This window comes from Oryx dammah, unplaced genomic scaffold, assembly GCF_014754425.2.
Source record: "Oryx dammah isolate SB20612 unplaced genomic scaffold, SCBI_Odam_1.1 HiC_scaffold_23, whole genome shotgun sequence".
Classification (NCBI taxonomy): domain Eukaryota; kingdom Metazoa; phylum Chordata; class Mammalia; order Artiodactyla; family Bovidae; genus Oryx; species Oryx dammah.
Window position 1 is genome coordinate 25,829,552 of NW_024070207.1, and position 20,976 is coordinate 25,850,527.

Here is a 20,976-nt window from a genome sequence, read left to right on the forward strand (position 1 = left end):
CGAGGTGGGGGGAGGGTTATTGCACGAGAGGAGATCCCGCGAGAGAGGACGTCCCGTGCGAGAGCACGAACCAATTGTCGAGGCGTTACCGTGAGATAAAGTCCCGTGCGACGCGAGGAGATACCGCGAGAGAGAACGTCCCGTGCCAGAGCAAGAATCAATTGAGAGGCGTTACCGCGTGAGAGGACAGAACGTCCCGTGCGACGCGGGGTACGCGAGGTGGGGGGAGTGGTAGCGCGCGCGCGAGGAGATACAGCGAGAGAGAACTTCCCGTGCAACGCGAGGAGATATCGCGAGAGAGAAACGTCCCGTGCGCGAGCACGAACCAATTATCGAGGCGTTACCGCGTGAGAGGACATACTGCGCATAGCAGAGCCAATGGCGGTACCACAAAAGAGGGGTGTGCTGTGAGAGAGGTGGGGACCCCGAGCGAGGACGTAGCAGGCGAGAGCGGGTACCGCATGTAGAGGCAGTACCGTGTGAGAGGACATTGTGGACGTAGGCTAGTGTTGCTATTGGGAGACGGGGGTAATGTGAGGTGGGGGGAGGGGTAGCGCAAGGGGGGGAGGGGTAGCGGGAGAAAGGAGATACCGCGAGAGAGAATGTTCGGTGCGAGAGCACGTAACGTGCGAGAGCGGGAACCTCGTTAAGAGGCAGTACGGAGTTGAGAGGACATATTGGGCTTAACAGAGCCAGTGGCGGTACTCATGGGTGGAGCGGAGGATTAGCGCGACTGCGACCTGACTGTCCAGGTAGGCTAGGGTGATCTTTTGCAGCCCCATGTAAGGCACGGAAAAGAGCTAGGCCGCCTGTGTCCCCAGCAGGTGGCAGCGCGGCCCTGGCCTGTGGCTAACGGTCGGGAGTCAGCATGGCGTCCTGGGCCGGCAGGCAGCTCCTGAAGTCTGCGCACTGCCGCAGTGAGTCCTATTTGTCAGAGACCAGGTTCTACGTGGACAGCGACGGGCTGAAGTAGTAGGCCTTGCTGTCCGACAGGTTCATCACGGGAATCTCGTACTGCATCAGCAAGATCTGAGACACCCAATGTGTCGCTTCCTGCCAGGACGGAGTGGAGCGACTCCTCGTGGAGCAACTCCTCGTTGCTAATGTTTATTTTTTTTTCTTGATGAAAAAAAAATTTTATGCTTGACAAACATTGTGTCTGGGTATAGTTGAAAAGTTATTTTCACTAAGATTTTTGAAATCATTTTTCCAAATTTCTCCTCTCTGATTTTAGGATATTCTGTTTATCTCCAGCATTTTGAAATTTCATGACTTGTCCGTCTACTGTAGGTTTTTTCTTGATTATTGTGCTAGGTGCTAATGGGTCTTATTATCTGGAGGATTTATGTCCTTTAGAACTGGGAATTTTTTTCTCGTATTTTTCCTTTCATTATATTCCTTGTCCTTTTTCTTTTTTTCTGGGACTTCTATTAAGTGAGTTGTAGTTTTGAAATTGACTTATCGCAAGTTTTTCTTTATTTAGTATAGGTATATTTTTTGTCTTTTAGTTCCACTTAGGGGATATTTGGGGCTTCCCAGGTGGCTCAGCAGTGAAGAATCCTCCTACACTGTGGGAGCCGCTGGAAAGAGACCCTGGAGGCGGGCAAGGCAACCCCCTCCAGTATTCTTGCCCGGAGCATCCCTGGGACAGAGGAACCTGGGAGGCTACTGTCCATAGGAGGCTACTGTCCATAGGGTCACAAAGAGTCGGACATGATTGAAGCAATTTAGCACTGCACCGTGTGTGCGTGCGCCGATGGTATGGGATATTTACTCAATTTTGGCACTTTATTTTTCTTCACTGAATTTTGGCTATTTTGTTTTGAATATTAATTTTTATAGCATTCCTGTCTTACATCTTTAAAATGTTAATTATAATCTGTAATTTTTTCTTGTCTTCAGTATTACCTGTGTTTTAATATTCTTTGATCTGTTTTATTGCTTTGGTCTTTCACATTGCAGATTTTAATCATACTTCTGGTGCTTACTGGTGCTTACTGGGTGTCTGTCCACTATTTAAAAATGAGACACTAAGGTGCTTCCTGGTAGGTCTTTGTGATTGGTCAGTACTTACAGACTGGTGGTACCCACAATATGTTATTTACTTAGTTTCTTCAAGTGAGAAATGCTACACTGGGATGGAATAAGCCTCACTTAATTATCCAATTTTTGTTCCAGCACTTCATCTCTGTGTTGCCCTGTGCCTAGTATCCCTGAATCTGGTTCAGTTTTCCTAGTTTTCTCTCACCTGTTGCTGCTGCTTCTCAGTTTATCCCCCTTTTGTTATTATAATACAAAAGTATCTGGGTTTTTTTCAGATAAGAGTTAGGTACACTCTTTTTGTGAATATAATTGTATTTTAGCAATAAAATTAAAACTCACTTTTGATTATTGCTAAAATTTGTTAGCCACTAAATAACTACTGTCATCCATTATCTTCCTAGCTAGCTTACTTTTACTAGTTTAGATCTTAGAGATTGGGTTCTGAGTTTCATAGTTTTGTTACCATTTGACTTTTAAAACGTCAGTTCAATAATTGCTATTAGACTTGGTAAAGTACATCTTATATCATACTATGGATTACAAGAAAATATTTAGAAAAATAAATTTGGATTCTCTGTTTGAAAATTAGATAGTTCCAAAATGGCAGAGCTGTTTATGGAATGTGAAGAAGAGGAGTTGGAACCGTGGCAGAAGAAAGTAGAAACACCGGAGGAAGATGATGATGAGCTGATCTTTGTTAGAGCGATACCAGGTTCAAGTAAGCATTTACTTTCAGTGAAGCAAAGTTTTAAGTGGAAAATGTGGGACTGCCTTATATGTCCTTGTTATACTATAAGGTGCTGAGAGGAGAGTGTAGCGGTCAGTAAAAATTTGTGAGAATCAGAAGGAGAATATGGTTAGGAACTTGAATAAGGAGGTGTGAGAGGTAAAAATATGTGAGAGAAAAGGAAAATTTTAACTGTTACCTAAACATTGATTGCCTAACACCATTGTAGATCTTTTGAGATTAGAAATCGTAATTTTATTGGAGCCAAATGTACCAAGCTTGTGTTCGTCTCTGATGGAGTTTCTGACACCCGGTCAACTGCATCGTCAGTGTTTTCTTGATTTATGTGTACAAAATAAAAAGGCTCTGACTTGTATAGGCTCTGACTTGTATATCAATGTGAGCAGTAGCTTCTGGCCACACCCATCTTTCAGCAAGTCCTGATTATATTCATGAAGAATATACAGTGGCTTGATTTTCAGCCAGTATACTAGGATGATGCAGGCAGTCAGCACACTTAATCCTCATGGTTCTGGGAGAATGTCAGATACCTTTGTGGATTTCTGTTAATTAGATTTGATGTTGTTAATTAGATTTGATGTTGTTATAATGTAAAAGTGAAGATATAATGATGCTTTAAATGTCCAATTCCCTGGTGACTCAGAAAGTAAAGAATCTGCCTGCAATGCAGGAAACCTGGATTTGGTCCTTGGGTTGGGAAGATAGATTCTCGAAAAGGGAATGGCAATCCACTACTCCAGTACTCCTGTCCAGAGAATTCCATGGAAAGAGGAGCCTGGTGGGATACAGTCTGTGAGTGAATGAGTGAAGTTGCTCAGTCTTGTCTCTTTGCGATCCCATGGACTGTAACCTACCAGGTTCCTTCGTCCATGGGATTTTCCAGGCAAGAATACTGCAGTGGGTTGCCATTTCCTTCTGCAGGAGATCTTCCTGACCCAGGGATTGAACCCAGGTCTCCTGCATTGTAGGCAGATGCTTTACCATCTGAGCCACCAGGGAAGTCCAGAGTCCATGGGGTTACCACAAAGAGTGGGACACAACTGAGTGGCTAATGCTAAAACTAACAACAAAAAGTCCAATTCAGTTCAAAAAGTCCAATTCAGTTCAGTTCAGTCACTGAGTCGTGTCCGATTCTTTGAGACACCATCAATCACAGCACAGCCTCCCTGGCCATCACCAACTCCTGGAGTTCACTCAGACTCACATCCATCAAGTCTGTGATGCCATCCAGCCATCTCATCCTCTGTTGTCCCCTTCTCCTTCTGCCCCCAATCCCTCCCAGCCTCAGAGTCTTTTCCAATGAGTCAACTCTTCACATGAGGTGGCCAAAGTACTGGAGTTTCAGCTTTAGCATCATTCCTTCCAAAGAAATCCCAGGGCTGATCTCCAGGGCTGATCTCCTTCAGAATGGATTGGTTGGATCTCCTTGCATGCAGTCCAAGGGACTCCCAAGAGTCTTCTCCAACACCACAGTTCAAAAGCATCAATTCTTGGGCACCCAGCCTTCTTCACCTTGCATGCAGTCCAAGGGACTCCCAAGAGTCTTCTCCAACACCACAGTTCAAAAGCATCAATTCTTGGGCACCCAGCCTTCTTCACAGTCCCACTCTCACATCCATACATGACCACTGGAAAACCATAGCCTTGACTAGATGGACCTTAGTCGGCAAAATAATGGTCTCTGCTTTTTAATGCGCTGTCTAGGTTGGTCATAGCTTTTCTTCCAAGGAGTAAGCGTATTTTAATTTCATGGCTGCAATCACCATCTGCAGTGATTTTGGAGCCCCATAAAACAAAGTCTGACACTGTTTCCACTGTTTCCCCATCTATTTTCCATCTATTTCCCATGATGCCATGATATTCGTTTTCTGAATGTTGAGCTTTAAAAGCCAACTTTTTCACTCTCCTCTTTCACTTTCATCAAGAGGCTTTTTAGCTCCTCTTCACTTTCTGCCATAAGGGTGGTGTCATCTGCATATCTGAGGTTATTGATATTTCTCCTGGCAATCTTGATTCCAGCTTGTGGTTCTTCCAGTATTTCTCATGATGTACTCTGCATATAAGTTAAATAAGCAGGGTGACAGTATACAGCCTTGATGTACTCCTTTTCTTATTTGAAACCAGTCTGCTGTTCCATGTCCAGTTCTGACTGTTGCTTCCTGACCTGCATACAGATTTCTCAAGAGGCAGGTCAGGTGGTTTGATATTCCCATCTCTTTCAGAATTTTTCAGTTTATTGTGATCCACACAGTCAAAGGCTTTGGCATAGTCAATAAAGCAGAAATAGATATTTTTTCTGGAACACTCTTGCTTTTTCCATGATCCAGCAGATGTTGGCAATTTGATCTCTGGTTCCTCTGCCTTTTCTGAAACCAGCTTGAACATCAGGGAGTTCACCACTCATGTATTCCGAAGCCTGGCTTGGAGAATTTTGAGCATTACTTTACTAGCATGTGAGATGAGTGCAATTGTGTGGTAGTTTGAGCATTTTTAGCATTGCCTTTCATTGGAATGAAAACTGACCTTTTCCAGTCCTGTGGTCAGTGCTGAGTTTTCCAAATGTGCTGGCGTATTGAGTGCAGCACTTTGACAGCATCATCTTTCAGGATTTGAAAGAGCTGAACTAGAATTGCATCACCCCCACTAGCTTTGTTTGTAGTGATGCTTTTTAAGGCCCACTTGACTTCACATTCCAGGATGTCTGGCTCTAGATTAGTGATCACACCATCGTGATTATCTGGGCCACACCATCATGATTATCTGGGCCATGAAGATCTTTTTTTGTACAGTTCTTCTGTGTATTCTTGCCACCTCTTAATATCTCCTGCTTCTGTTAGGTCCATACCATTTCTGTCCTTTATTGAGCCCATCTTTGCATGAAAGTTATTGAGCCCATCTTTGCATGGACGTTCCCTTGGTATCTAATTTTCTTAGAGATCTCGTGTTTCCCGTTTTGTTGTTTTCCTCTATTTCTTTGCATTGATTGCTGAAGAAGGCTTTATCTCTTACTGCTATTCTTTGGAACTCTGCATTCAGATGTTTATATCTTTCCTTTTCTCCTTTGTTTTTCGCCTCTCTTCTTTTCACAGCTATTTGTAAGGCCTCCCCAGACAGCCATTTTGCTTTTTTGCATTGCATTTCTTTTCTATGGGGATGGTCTTGAGCCCTGTCTCCTGTACAATGTCACAAACCTCATTCCATGGTTCATTCCATGGTTCATCAGGCACTCTATCAGATCTAGGCCCTTAAATCTATTATTTCCACTGTATGATCATAGGGGATTTGATTTAGGTCATACCTGAATGGTCTAGCGGTTTTCCATACTTTCTTCGAGTCTGAATTTGGTAATGAGTTCATGATCTGAACCACAGTCAGCTCCTGGTCTTGTTTTTGTTGACTGTTCTTTCATCTTTGGCTGCAAAGAATAAATCAATCTGATTTCAGTGTTGACCATCTGGTGATGTCCATGTGTAGAGTCTTCTCTTGTGTTGTTGGAAAGAGGGTGTTTGCTATGACCAGTGCATTTTCTTGGCAAAACTCTATTAGTCTTTGCCCTGCTTCATTCTGTACTCCAAGGCCAAATTTGCCTGTTACTCCAGGTGTTTCTTGACTTCCTACTTTTGTATTCCAGTCGCCTATAATGAAAAGGACATCTTTTTTGGGTGTTAGTTCTAAAAGGTCTTGTAGGCCTTCATAGAACTTCAGCTTCTTCAGCATTACTGGTTGGGGCATAGACTTGGATTACTGTGATATTGAATGGTTTGCCTTGGAGACGAACAGAGATCATTCTGTCGTTTTTGAGATTGCATCCAAGTACTGCATTTTGGACTCTTTTGTTGACCATGATGGCTACTCCATTTCTTCTGAGGGATTCCTGCCCGCAGTAGTAGATACAATGGTCATCTGAGTTAAATTCACCCATTCCAGTCCGTTTTAGTTTGCTGATTCCTAGAATGTCGACGTTCACTCTTGCCATCTCTTGTTTGACCACTTCCAATTTGCCTTGATTCATGGACCTGACATTCCAGGTTCCTATGCAATATTGCTCTTACAGCATCGGACCTTGCTTCTATCACCAGTCACATCCACAGCTGGGTATTGTTTTTGCTTTGGCTCCATCCCTTCATTCTTTCTGAAGTTATTTCTCCACTGAACTCCAGTAGCGTGTTGGGCACCTACTGACCTGGGGAGTTCCTCTTTTGGTATCCTATATCATTTTGCCTTTTCATACTGTTCCTGGGGTTTTCAAGGCAAGAAGACTGAAGTGGTTTGCCATTTGCTTCTCCAGTGGACCACATTCTGTCAGACCTCTCCACCATGACCCACCATCTTGGGTTGCCCCACGGGCATGGTTTAGATTCATTGAAGTTAGATATGGATGTGGTCCCAGTGGTCCCAGTGTGATTAGACTGACTAGTTTTCTGTGAGTATGGTTTCAATGTGTCTGCCTTCTGATGACCTCTTGTAACACCTACCGTCTTACTTGGGTTTCTCTTACCTTTGGATGAGGGTTCCACCCTTCCTGACCTTCAACATGGATAGCTCCTCTAGGCCCTCCTGTGCCCACGCAGCACTGCTCCTTGGACGTGGGGTTGCTCCTCCCAGCTGCTGCCCCTGGCCTCGGACGCGGGGTAGCTCCTTTCGGCTGCGCCTAGTGTGCCGGTCGCAGCCACTGGTGACTGTCCAATTAGGATTGTGTAAAATTCAGAGGAACAACATATTTAGTTTTAGTGGCAAATGAAGAAACAGTCTTTCTCATTACATTTATTTCTGTAAAGCCAGGAGAATTTACCAAAGAATGTAGCCAGCATACCAATATTTTCTTCTTCTTACGGCTGTGCATGTTAGTGTGGTTTAGAGAGAGATTAATTTTTTGAAAGCCTAGTTTTTCTCTGTCTCTAAACTTGGAATAGCACTTCTCTATTCAGTTATCAAAGGTAGAATAATTTAGTTTAATTCTTAGTGTCATTTCCTGTGGCAAACTGAGAGATGCTAAGTGGAGTGCCACTTCAATGAAGTAAGCATATTGATACATTTGCTGCTGATAGACGAGCAGAATATTTAATGTTTCCTAGTCACTGTGATGATTTTCATATTGAAGCATTAACCATATTTAAAAGTTATTCAATTTATCTTGACATTGGATATATAATATGAAATTTGATCCTGGTGAAATGTCTTTTCTAAATAACCCAGAATTTAAATGATTCTATTAATGTCTTATGTGTCATAAAATATTTTAGCATATGGAAATGAGCTAAATATTTTAAAGGAAACTACTGTAAAGGGGGAATAAACACTTGTGTTTGACGGACTACAGTCACCAAAATTACTATAGAAATTCTTTAGTGGCTTGGATAATTATATGGATTTTGAATTTCTAAATGAAAATGCCAACTTATTTGAATGAAAAGATTTTCCTTCTAAAAGACTTGGTAGTGCTTAGTCATAGAGCACTTCATATGATAAAAGAGCCCTAAAGAATGAGACAGTCAAGGAAGTATTGTTGTATTACTTTAAAATTAAATATCGTGGCAGAATTGTTGTGTAGAAAAATACAGGTGTTGCTGATGCTTTCATGCCTTTAGGTGAACTCGACGAAGACTCAAGTCCAGAGGCTGCTTTTCCCGTATTTCATCCTGAGTCTAGATCTTCGTATAACACTGATATCGTTCAGAACGTGCCTAAACCTGTAAGTGTTTTTAAAACTGCACAATTAGTGCAGGGACACATTAGATGTTATAATACCCACGTTATTAGATTTTTCCAAGATCGTTATTAGTTTATTTTGAAAACATACTTTCATAGTTTAGTTTTTAAAACTTTTAACTGAAATAATTGAAAATGGTAATGTTAACATGTTAGTCTGTCAGTATGGTTAAGTCTTAGTTCTAAACGCTGTATATAAATTGTTTTAATTCTTATGACTTCCCTATGAGGTAAGCACAGTTATTTCCCCCATTTTATAGAGGCTCAGGGAGTCTAAAGGATTCATGATGGCCGGTAATGATGGATCTGGGATTTCAATCCTGGTTAACCCAAAGTTTTTAAAATATGCACATCCATACATACAGTTAAGTATATAATGGAGGCTCATACAGTTAAGTATATAATGGAGGCTCAGACAGTAAAGAATCTGCCTGTAATGCAGGAGACCCGAGTTCCATCCCTTGATCGGAAAGATCCCCTGGAGAAGGAAATGGCAACCAACTCCCCTATGCTTGCCTAGAGAATTCTGTGGACAGAGGAGCCTGGTGGGATACACTCCACGGGATCAGAGGAGCCTGGTGGGATACACTCCACGGGATCACACAGAGGGTCAGACCCAACTGTGAAACTAACACTTCTACTTTCATATGTACATTTAATTATATGCTTTAGAGCAATGATGTATTTCACAGACCACTGGGGTTCCCCCTGGGACTCTTTCAGGGGACCTGGGAGGTCAAAATCGTTGTCTTAGTAACACTAAGACGTTTGCCCTTTTTGCCCTTTTTACTCTGTCAACATTTGTGCTAGTGCTGCAAAGGCAATGGACCTGAAACTGCTGGTGGCTTAATATGAATCAAGGGAGTGATACCCAACTGTACTACTGGTTTTTGGATTGGTGATCATCACAGTAGAAAAATTTCACTTTCACTTAAGAATATCCTTGAAGAAGTAATAAATTGTTTCTAATTTTACTAAGTTTTGATCTTTGAAATACACTTCTTTTTTAAATATTGTGTGATGAAGGGGGTATTATGCATAGTGAGTGAGTGAAGTCGCTGAGTGAGTGAAGTCGCTGAGTGAGTGAAGTTGCTCAGTTGTGTCCGACTCTGCAACCCAGTGCACTGTAGCCTGCAGGCTCCTCTGTCCATGGGATTTTCCAGGCAAGAATACTGGAGTGGGTTGCCATTTCCTCCTCCAGGGGGATCTTCCCGACCCAGGGATCAAACCCAGGTTGCCTGCATTGCAGGCAGATGCTTTATCCTCTGAGCCACCAGGGAAGTATGCATAAAGCATTTCTATATCTGCAGTATGCATAAAGCATTTCTATATCTGCAGTATGCATAAAGCATTTCTATATCTGCAGTATGAAGTTCCTCTTGAGGAAAAGCACTTGTGAGAATGAATCACAAACTGAACTGGCTGGTTTTTTTTTAAAAATACAGTGCAATTTTTACTTGAAAGGATGACTGACAAAGCACCATGGAGTTTATTGCTGCATAACAATAGTACCACAAACTTAGCAGCTTAAAGCGATAGCTTAAAGCGATATATATATATGTATTTTCATGGTTTCTGTGAGTCAAGAGTTAGGGTATGGCCTAACTGGGTCCTCTGCTGGGCCAGGCTGCAATCAGTGTGTCCGGTAGAGAGAGCTGGAGCATCATTTAATACTGCTTCCAGGCTCACATGGTTGTTGGCAGTATCCAGTTTTTTGTGGGTTGTCAGACTGAAGGCATCAATTTTTGCTGCTGTGAACTGGAGCCTGTCCTCAGTTTCTTGCTGTGTAGACTTTCCTAGCATGATTTGGTTGCTTCCTCAAAGCCAGCAAGGGAAAGATGGGCTTTATAACATATGTACATCCTGTTGCACATCCTGGCTTTTGCTAAATTCTCTCGGTTAGAAGCGACCACAGGTCCCACCCACACTCAAGGGGAAATGACAAGTGTATGAATAGCAGGAGGAAATAATGGAGGCCGCCTTTTAAGATCTGTTTGGCACACACGGTGTTTCAGTACTCAGAGATACACAAAACTTGCCTCTCATGGAAGAAAAGTGATAGTAGTCTTGCCAATGATTAAATTTGGCCTTTCAAGCAAAAAAAAAATCATTTCTTGAAAACCAGTATCTTCTGAAATTATCATCAGTAACATATGAACCCTGGACTAATATTCCAAGGAACCTGGATTGAGAATGAAAGTCTAATGATGATTCTTTGTTCCTAAGTAGAGAGCATTGTCACAACTTCTATGAGCCTCACTTTCTGTATTTCTGAAGTAAGAACCTTTACACAGACCACTGGATCTCAAACTTGGATCCTCTAAAGTATCCACAGGCTTTTTTTTTTAATGTGGACCATTTGAATTTGTTACAAAACTGTTTGTTTTATTTTGGGCCAAAGCCTTGGTTTTGGTGTAGAGCCTTGGTTTTTGGTGTAGAGGCTTGTGGGATCTTACCTCCCAGACCAGGAATCAAACCCATACACCCTTCATTGGAAAGACAAACCTTAATCACTGAAGGACCAGGGAAGTCCCTCCACAGAGTGTTCTTAAGAATAGGTGTACCTAAAGATTGCAGACTACAAGAAATGCAAGAAATGCAAAAATTATTTGATTTTCTAGAATTAGATGAACTTGGTAATTTTCTCATGCTAGAGTAAGCAGCTTGGCATTTAGGGAAAACCAAGGAATTCTCTGGCAGTCCAGTGGCTAGGACCTGGCGCCTTCACTGCCATGAGCTCGGGTTCAAGCTCGGGTTCAATCCCTGGTCAGGGATCCCATAAGGGAACTAAGATCCCCATAAGCTGTACAACAAGGCCAAAAAAAAAGAGGAAAAAACAAGGAAAAACCACACACACAAAAATAAGGAAACATATAGATAGAGACTTCCCTGGCAGCCCAGTGGTTGAGACTTTGCCTTCCAATTCAGAAAGTGCTGATTTGATCCCTGGTTGGGGAGCTAAGATCCCATCCAGGCCAGAAAACCAAAACAATCTTGTAACAAATTCAATAAAGATTTTTAAATGATGCATGTCAAAATAAATCTGTAAAAAAACATAAATCTGTAAAAAAACATAAAACACAAATGCAGTTATATGAAAATCATTCCTGGACCCAGGGGAGGAAGAATAATAAGACAAAGGGTATATTATAAGACAAGGGTATATTTTGTGTTAACAAAAAGAAACTAGAGCTCATCCAAACTCAAAATTTGTTTCATTCTCAAATGAATTGAGAATCCTGTGTAAGGGAATTTTCTCTCTGAAATTTTTTTAAACCTGTCTTTAACCTCAGTAACTCTTTGGGTCAGGCAGGGAGATTATTATTCCTTTTAAGTGTGATATAAAGAATTTTTATTTATATTTACCTACATTAAAAAAGTAAGAAAGAAAGTAAATGATACTGTTGAAGGCACAGACTGTGTAAAGGCTAATCTGCATTCTATAATCCAGCTTCATCAATAACAAGCTGGGTTGTATTGGGAACCTTACTTAACCATATTTAACTTCAATTTGCCTATTTATTTATAAAAATAAATATAGATAATTATATAAATAGAGGAGATCATTTTAGGTCTTCATTAGTACTGCTATGACAGCTGCTTTAGAATACTTCTAGTACAGCTCTTGCTCTTCCTTGACTTATGATGGTTACATCCATCACGAGTTGAAAATGCGAGTTGAAAATGCATTTAATACACTTAACCTACCAAGCCTAGCCTATGTTAAATGTGCTCAGAACACTTACATTTGCCTAGTTTGGCAAAATCATCTGACACAAAGCCTGTTACAGTATAAATATCATCTGACACAAAGCCTGTTACAGTATAAATATCATGTAATTTTTTGAGTACTGTACTGAAAGTGAAAAACAAAATGGTTTTAACAAAATGGGTTTAAATATTGGTTGTTTGCCCTCATGAATCACGTGGCTGATTGCCCTGCTGATTGGGGAGCTGTGGCTTGCTGTCACTGCCCAGTATTGAACCACATCTCACTAGCCTGAGAACCACATCTCACTAGCCTGAGAAAAGATCAAAATTTGAAGTACGGTTTCTGCTGAATGCTTGTCATTTTCACAGCATCATAATGTGGAAAATCGTATATTGAACCATTGTAGGTCTGGGATGGGATGGTCTGTACTGTGAAAAAGGCAAGTGTATTTTTAAGTTAACAACAGTTGGTGACTTTTATTTCAGTTGCAGAAGAAAATTTGAATCTCAGAAGTGACTTGCCAAAGGTTCCACAGTCAAATAACGGACAGGTCTTCTGAATCCCAGTCTATCACCTTTTGTACTTACCGAAGTATTTGGTATCTTTCTGAACTACTTTATGAGACTTCGGTATCTTTCTGAACTACTTTATGAGATGTTAAGTCCCAATCTGAGAATTATTTGAACACGTTATTTGTTGGTTTTAAGAATGTATCTGCTCTCTGAAATGGTGGTGCTTAATTGACCAGAATTATCACCTAGGAAATATCACCTAGGAAAGCACTTAAAGTATGAACTTTGGAAGAAATGTTAAAATGGTGGTGAATATTTTCCATATTTCTCCAAATATTTGGAGAAAATACCTTGGAGGTGAATATTTTCCATATTTCTCCAAATATTTGGAGAAAATACCTTGGAGTAAGATTGTGCTTGGTTACAATTTAACTGAGTTTTCTGGCTGAAATGCAGAAATCTGCGTGTTATGCCTGAAATTCTAGAAATGGAATGGTTTGTGTAACTTTGATATGTCTCCATAACTTAACAGTCTTTGTCAACAGAAAGCTAAACAGTCTTTGTCAACAGAAAGCTTAGTAGCAAAGTAAAATTCTTATTCTTAATACGGGATTTGTCTCTCAACTTGTAAGCACAAAACAGGCAAGCAAGATCGTAAAATTCTTAATACGTGATTTGTCTCTCAACTTGTAAGCACAAAACAGGCAAGCAAGATCGTTATATTCCCCCAAATAAAGGTAATATGTATGGGGTTTGGTGTTCGGGGTGGGGGGTTCAGAAGAAACAAGAGAATTTTGTTTATTATGATAGAATCTGTTAATCAGGACTATATTTTAATACAGGTATCTGTACCTTTTTTTTTCACCAAACTTTATATTGGAAACATTTGTTTTTGTCATTGTTTCTGAAAATCATAATATTGCATGATAGTTTATGTAACCATTCCACCATTGTTGGATATACAGGTTTTCAATTTTTGCAATTGTAAATAATTCTCCACTAAAATAAACACAAAGCCCTCAATAGATAACTGCCAAAATTTTCTTGCAGAAAAGTTGGACCAATGTAACCTTTTACTTTGCTGGTAATGTTATTATTTTTTCATTTTAATGGTTTATCTAAAGCTAACTTCCAAAAAAATAATAATCCAGAGAGTTCTCTTGTACTCTTTACTCAGTAGATGCTAATTTTGATAGCAAGTAACAATTACATTTTATAACTTATTAGTAAAGTGTATGTTTACAGTATTGATGTACAGTTAAATTTACTATAACTTATTGCAGGATTTTGCAAAGAATTCATCACAAGTTGAGTCAGATGAGTCTTCAGACTTCCCATTCTGCTTGAGCCGCTTGAGCCAGAATACAGTACCACTGTCCCAAGAGGGATCCACAATTTATATAGAAGGTTTGGTTTTGGCACTTTATAACATAGTAAAAAAGATACTTGATGAATATACATGAATATACATATACTTGATGAATATACATACATATACTTGAATATACATACAGTGAATTTCTATTTTGAAGCCTATATCTTCATGTTACATTTTTCACATATTGTAAAATGGAATCTAAGGCCTTCCCAGGTGACTCCTTGGGTATGTGAATCTAAGGCTTCCCAGGTGACTCCTTGGGTAAAGAATCTTCTGCAATGCAGGAGAGACAAGAGACACGGGTTCAGTATCTCTGAACAGAGGTTCCTCTGTTCAGAGACACGAGGTTCTCTTCTGAAGGAGGAAATGGCAACCCACTCCAGTATTCTTCCCTGGAGAATCTCATGGACAGAAGAGCCTGACGGGCTGCAGTTCATGGACAGAAGAGCCTGACGGGCTGCAGTCCATAGGGTCACAAAGAGCCTGACGGGCGCAGTCCATAGGGTCACAAAGAGTCTGATGAGCACATATGCATGCAGAAGGGACACTAAATTGTTCCTGAATGCCTTTCTTGAGTGATTTTCTATATTAATGATAGAATATTTTCTTTCTTTTTATTAAGTTGGCTAACATATATTAAGTTGGCTAACATATATTTTTTGAGCACTTTGTGACTTGGAGGCAGCCACGCACTGAAAAATCTTAATATAATTTCTGTGAGTCAGGGAAGTCCCTGATGGAGGCAGCCACGCACTGAAAAATCTTAATATAATTTCTGTGAGTCAGGGAAGTCCCTGATACCCTAAAAAAAATACTACTTGGAAGACCATTAGTGTGAGAAAAAGCACATGGTTATGGTTATAGTTGATTTCAATGAAAGGTGAAAGCACATGGTTATGGTTATAGTTGATTTCAATGAAAGGTGAATTACAGTTCTTTGATTTATACGATAACAAAGTTCTTCATTAACCTGAAATAGTATGCCATGAAGGAGTTTTTGAAAAATTCCGTTATCAAAGCAGTTATGTTAGCAAATAAGACATGTTATGTTAGCAAATAAGACATGTTATCACTAAGTGGAGAAAGATACACAGAAATTTTTGTGACTGTTTAAATTGTTTACAAACAAATTAGTATATATTTACTAAATCACTAAATCAAAATAGAATTTATAGTAATATGTGTGCCAAAAATATTTTCCCTTGACAATACTTGGTTTGCTATTCACTTATGTAGGCATCACTTACCTTGTTAGTAAAATAGCCAAGAACCAAAATATATGTAGGCATCACTTACCTTGTTAGTAAAATAGCCAAGAACCAAAATAAATGAGATGAAATAGATGTCTGAACTTTGATTTTATGAAGCACCATAGTCTTTAATCATAGGGAAAAAAATCTGAATTTTTAAAGCTTCTACTCTAAGCTTCCATACTGCAAGATTGAAACTTTGCCCAGATGGTAAATGGTAAATGGGTTTTTGCCCAGATGGTAAATGGTAAATGGGTTATAGTTGATTAGAAAGATAGAGGCTTGAGCCTCTGTATTTTTGTAGCCTTAAGTCACCTAACCAATCTCTTTACACCTCAATTCTCTCATATTTTTTTCTCACATAATGCATTCATTCTCCAGACCTGAAATCAACCATTTAGCTATATAATTTTGATTTTTGCTCTACTTAGCTTGGGGCCTTGAGGCTCAGATTGGGGCTTTTGAGGCTCAGATAAGTGAAAAGTGAGAAATGCATAATTAAAGCTATAAAAGACAATTTTAGTTTAAAGCTATAAAAGACAATTTTAGTTTGTTAGAATTGATCTCAGTGAGGCAGCAGTGAGGGTGGCATGAAGTGACATTGGAATTCCCTGTTAAGTGGGAATTCTCTGTTAAGTGGGAAAAGAATCAAGTCAATTTTCCATTAGATATCTTGGGACTTTTTCTAAGTATCTTAAGGAGTTTGTCGATGTTTTTAGATTAAAATAGTTCTTTGCATAAAAAAGTTTATCTCATGAATTGTTCAAACTGTGTAGTCCATAATGGCTGTTGTGCAATTTCTACCTATTGATCATACAAAATTTTGATCATTCTTTATTTTCAGTTGTATGATATTGTAGTTCAATTATATTACCTTGATTTCCAGAGTATTCTTACTTAATTTTAAGTGTTACTTAATTTTAAGGCCATTTTAGTAGTAGTTGTAAGCAGTATTCTAAAGCAATTTCAAATATCTTTCCCACTATTTTAATCATTGTAGGTCTAGATGAAAGTCTGCCTAAAATTAAACATTCTGATATTTCTAAAGTAAACACTGTTAATCCACAAAAGCCAAAGATCAACAAAAGTGTTTTTGAAATAGATCCTTGTGCTTCATGGTCTTTATTTCATTATTCTTCAGCAACGTCATCTTATATCATGTGGTCAAAAGGTAAATATGAATATGGAGCAAAAGAAGCTGTATTATTTATACGTAAATTTCAGAAATTATGATAAATTTCAGAAATTATGATGAAATTAAAACTGCTGTTACTGGTTGGGTTTAAGGTTAAAAAAGAATTTGAGTCATAAAACTCCTTTATTTTAGGTACACATACCATATCAACTGCCAATAAAAGTGGAACATTTTTTGTAAGAGCTTGTCCGAAGTGCAATGTTCAGTTCAATCTTTTGGATCCTTTGAAATACCACATGAAGGTAAAACATTGGTTTTTAAAAATATTCACAAATCTCTGAAAATTCTAGTATTAAAATATTGAGTTGATGTATAGTAGTTGATGTATAGTAAATGCTAATTAGTAAATGCTAATTTGTCCAGATACTTAGATAAGAAATCTTCATTGGTATTTTCATATAACTTAAAAATCCTTCCAAATTTTAAAAATTAGGTTTATATATACAACATATTATAATTTCTAATGAAATAGTATATTAATCAGAATATTTTATTAGATCATGCCATTCTTCGAGCTTCTTATAAAGCAGGTCTTTTTATTGATGCTCAATCTTCCATGTAATTTAGTTCCTTTTTTTTACATTATTTTCTGTCCACGGTGCTATATGTAATATATGTATACATGTGACTAAATACCTTATGGTGGAGCATTTCATATGAAATGATAGCTTTAACTCAGGTTACAGTTGTGTAGTGTTATAAATTAATTCTAGCTTTATATTGGTGTAAGAAGCTCTTGAAATTAAGTGTTAGGTCATTTTCAAAGTGCTAATGAAAAAGTATTTTAGTAGATACTCCACCGTTCTACGCATCTGTGAAAAGATGTCTGTAACGCATCTGTGAAAAGATGTCTGTATTGTTTTTGTCTGTATTGTGTATGCCCAGTACAAATGGCAGGAAGCGGGGCATCTGTGAAAAGATGTCTGTATTGTTTTTGTCTGTATTGTGTATGCCCAGTACAAATGGCAGGAAGCGGGAAAGGAAGGAAGAAAATGGCAGTCTAGAAAATAATGCAGGAAAGAAAACTGAGGAGAAAGCAAGGCAAAAGGAAGCTATGTAGGAAAAGTTGTTGCTCACTATTTCAAAGATTGGCAGTTTTTTTCATTCAAATTCAACATTTTACCAAAAAAATGTAGAAAAGAAACATCCTACAATTGCAAATACAGTCTCTTTATTCTTGGGCAGAACGGTATTTGGTTTCTATCACTGTTCCTAACTCCCTGAGTTTGGTTTGGTTTTGTAAGAAGTAACTTCTACAATGTTTTCAGATTTTCTATTTGTGTTTCATAATAAATGGAGAGAGAAAAGAAAAGAAGTTTGTTATATTTAATTTGGGAGTAATAGGGTCACATGATTCAAAATAATAGGGTCACATGATTCAAAAAGCGTAAGAGAATACAGTGAGAAACATTACCCCTGACTCCTGTTTGCCTAGTTCCCAGTACAACTCACAAAGGAAATATTAACTTGTTTTGTATCTTCTTTGATTTTCTTTCTGCATATACAGGCACACGTGACTGTTCCTATTTTTCATTTGTTGTTATACAGAAATTCTAGCATGTTATAACTTGTAGCTTTTATTGTTTGTGAAAAACTATGGGTATTTATTGTTTGTGATTAAAACTATGGGAGACTATATTTCCACATGAGTGAGCCTGTATCTCACTTTTAAAAGAAATATAAATGAGGCTTTTTTTTTTCTCTTTCAGGTTTGTTGCCCAGACATGGTAGATACATTTATGGAAATGATTAAATTAGAGCTTTCAAGCATTGAAAATAAAAATATGACTGGTGCAGAGAAAGGAAAATTGATTATGTTACTTAGTGACTTTTACTATGGAAGACATGAAGGAGGTTTTGATGAGGAGGAGAAGACTTACACAACCTTTAAATGCTTCAGTTGCTTGAAAGTTCTTAAAAATAATATTAGGTATGTAAATTTAATTCTATTTTGATTTGAAAATTGAGTGCTACAGATGTAATATTGTATTTCCTTTTCTGTGCCATCTTAGGAAAGCAATTGTAATATTGTATTTCCTTTTCTGTGCCATCTTAGGAAAGCAATTTTAACTTTTTGCTAAGAATAAAGGCAGATTTCATGTTGAAAAGCTCATCTTTTCTTACATGTTTGGAGTTTGACACTTGGATCCATTTAGTTGTATTTCTTAGTTGTATTTCTTTCAGATACCTTAAAGGATTAAAATTTATTTTAAACTGCTTCTGGTCTTTTCCTATCACAGGAAGAACCACTTTATCCAATTTGACCTCTCCATGTCTGTCTTATTTAATATTCTAATTTTACATTTGCCTTGAGAAAAAGTGATTTTTTAAATCTTCTTTTAAGAAGTATTAGTTCTAAGCAACATGTCTGGAAAAAATTTTAGTGAACATACCTTTATATTTACCACCTCAATTCTACCATTAACATTTTACTATATGTACATTGCCAGAGTGAATTGCAAACACCAGTGCACTTCCCTTAGGTGAGATGCATACATGCATATGTATGTCTGTACCTCTGTTGTGACTCACATGTATATAAACTTTTAAAAATATTTACCCTTGAAAACCATAATTTATAACTAGCATCCCTAAAGGTAGGTAATTTCTAAGCCTAGCATTTATTTTCTGGTGAACTATCAGTTGTTAGGGTCTCAGGAGCTTAATAGAAGTTGTGGTTTGAGTTCTAACACTGAAACAATGTTATGATAGAACTTTGTGACCTTCCATATTATCACTCTTATAGTAAAATACATTAGAAAATAATGTTAGTAGATTTAGCAAATTGCATAGAAAAGTGGTTCACTAGTTAAGTTCCTTGGGGTGTGTGTGTTATACTCAGTCGTGTCTGGCTCTTTGCAGCCCCATGGACTCTAGCCTGCCAGTCTGTCCATTGGATTTCCCAGGCAAGAATACTGGAGCAGATTGCCATTTCCTTCTCCAGGGGATCTTTCCAACCAGGGATCAAACCTGTGTCTCTTGCACCTCCTGCTCTGGCAGGTGGATTCTTTATTACTAGCGCCACCTGCAAAGATGAAACGTTATGTATCTGCTATTACAAGTTCTTCCATCATTAGCTTTTTGGCTTTTCATTAATGAGATTAGGCCATTTAATAGTTTTCAGACTACAGACTTTTTGTTTTGTTTTCATTTCAAAAGACTGACTACAGATTTCTAGATTATCAGAAATTTTAAACTAAGCATATTTTGTAATATCAGAAATTTTAAACTAAGCATATTTTGTAAAACCTAGGAATGTTGTGGCATTTTGGACATACTTTTAGTAAATGAACCGGTAAACACTGGATAACCAAAAATGCGGATGACAAATCGATGGTTTTAAAGGATGGTAGATGCTAATAGCTCAAGATTTCTCTTCTCAGCTCTGTCAAAAAATTGTAGGATTTTTTTTTCCTACGAGTGTCACCAAAACTAGTTATAGGTATTTTATTCTGAGAATAGACTCATGAGGGGTTTTCTTTTTTTCATATCGCCACCTGCTGGTTTAACAAGTTTGAGCTGCTGATAACGGCAGGGTAATAACCAAGGGATAGCTAGTTGGTTAACAGAATTTTGGGGGGGGGGAGGGGTGCTGTGAGACATGCAAGATCTTAGTTCCCTCATCAAGTACTGAACCTGTGCCCCCTGCAGTGAAAGTCCGAGTCCTAACCACTGGACCGTCAGAGACTTCCCAACATTGATCTTTAAATGTAAATTCTTAGGCAAGACTAAGATTTTTAAAAATATTTAAATAGAGATGATGTTAAAATGAAAGGAGGACTAAACGATACTTCAAAGGAAACCATGAGCAACTCTAACCAGAAGTGATGTTTTGTAGATGTGAAGAGAGTATTACTTCATTTCATGATTATTTGCTTTGGGGACTCGGTGACTAGCTGTTAATATTTGACCCAGACTACAGATTGTAATTTTGATTAAGTTTACTTTGAAATTCAATAAAACATTTCAGTAAGCCCTTTGAAATAGATAAGCCTGTTAATATTGTACTCTATGCCATTGAGGGTCCTAGTTATTTCTCATAAGAAACCTTTTAGGGAATCTAAGCAGAATGTAGAACTGAAAAATGGACAGTAGGTGCTACAGAGGGAACAATCTGCAAGTTAGAACCATTTGTTCTAACTAAATATGTCATTAAATAAAAAAATTCTTGTCATTATAGGTGTTAAAATCACTGTTACATGCATTTAGAAACCAAGACAGATAAAAATACTAATAATTTGTCTTGCTGAGGCCATCTCATGATTCTGTAGCTGCTTTTGGTGGTAAAGTTTCCTTCTCTTAAGAGGCTTGTTTTTCTTTACAAAAAAAAAAATTTAATCTGAAATAATGGTGAAGCTAAGTAGTGGTTCAGTTCAGTCGCTTAGTCGTGTCCAACTCTTTGCAACCCCATGAATTGCAGCACGCCAGG

General features: G+C 38.4%; 1 protein-coding gene across 1 annotated transcript in view; it reads left to right on the plus strand.

The window, feature by feature from the left end:
* Positions 1-20,976, plus strand: part of ZNF280C (zinc finger protein 280C) — a 58,120-nt gene that overhangs the window by 12,591 nt on the left and 24,553 nt on the right. Inside the window, exons 4-10 of the mRNA XM_040266620.1 lie at positions 2,633-2,842; positions 3,000-3,169; positions 8,343-8,483; positions 14,008-14,131; positions 16,353-16,523; positions 16,680-16,789; positions 18,257-18,477. Of these exons, the coding sequence (XP_040122554.1) occupies positions 2,633-2,842; positions 3,000-3,169; positions 8,343-8,483; positions 14,008-14,131; positions 16,353-16,523; positions 16,680-16,789; positions 18,257-18,477 (1,147 nt within the window). The remainder of the gene's footprint in view (positions 1-2,632; positions 2,843-2,999; positions 3,170-8,342; positions 8,484-14,007; positions 14,132-16,352; positions 16,524-16,679; positions 16,790-18,256; positions 18,478-20,976) is intronic.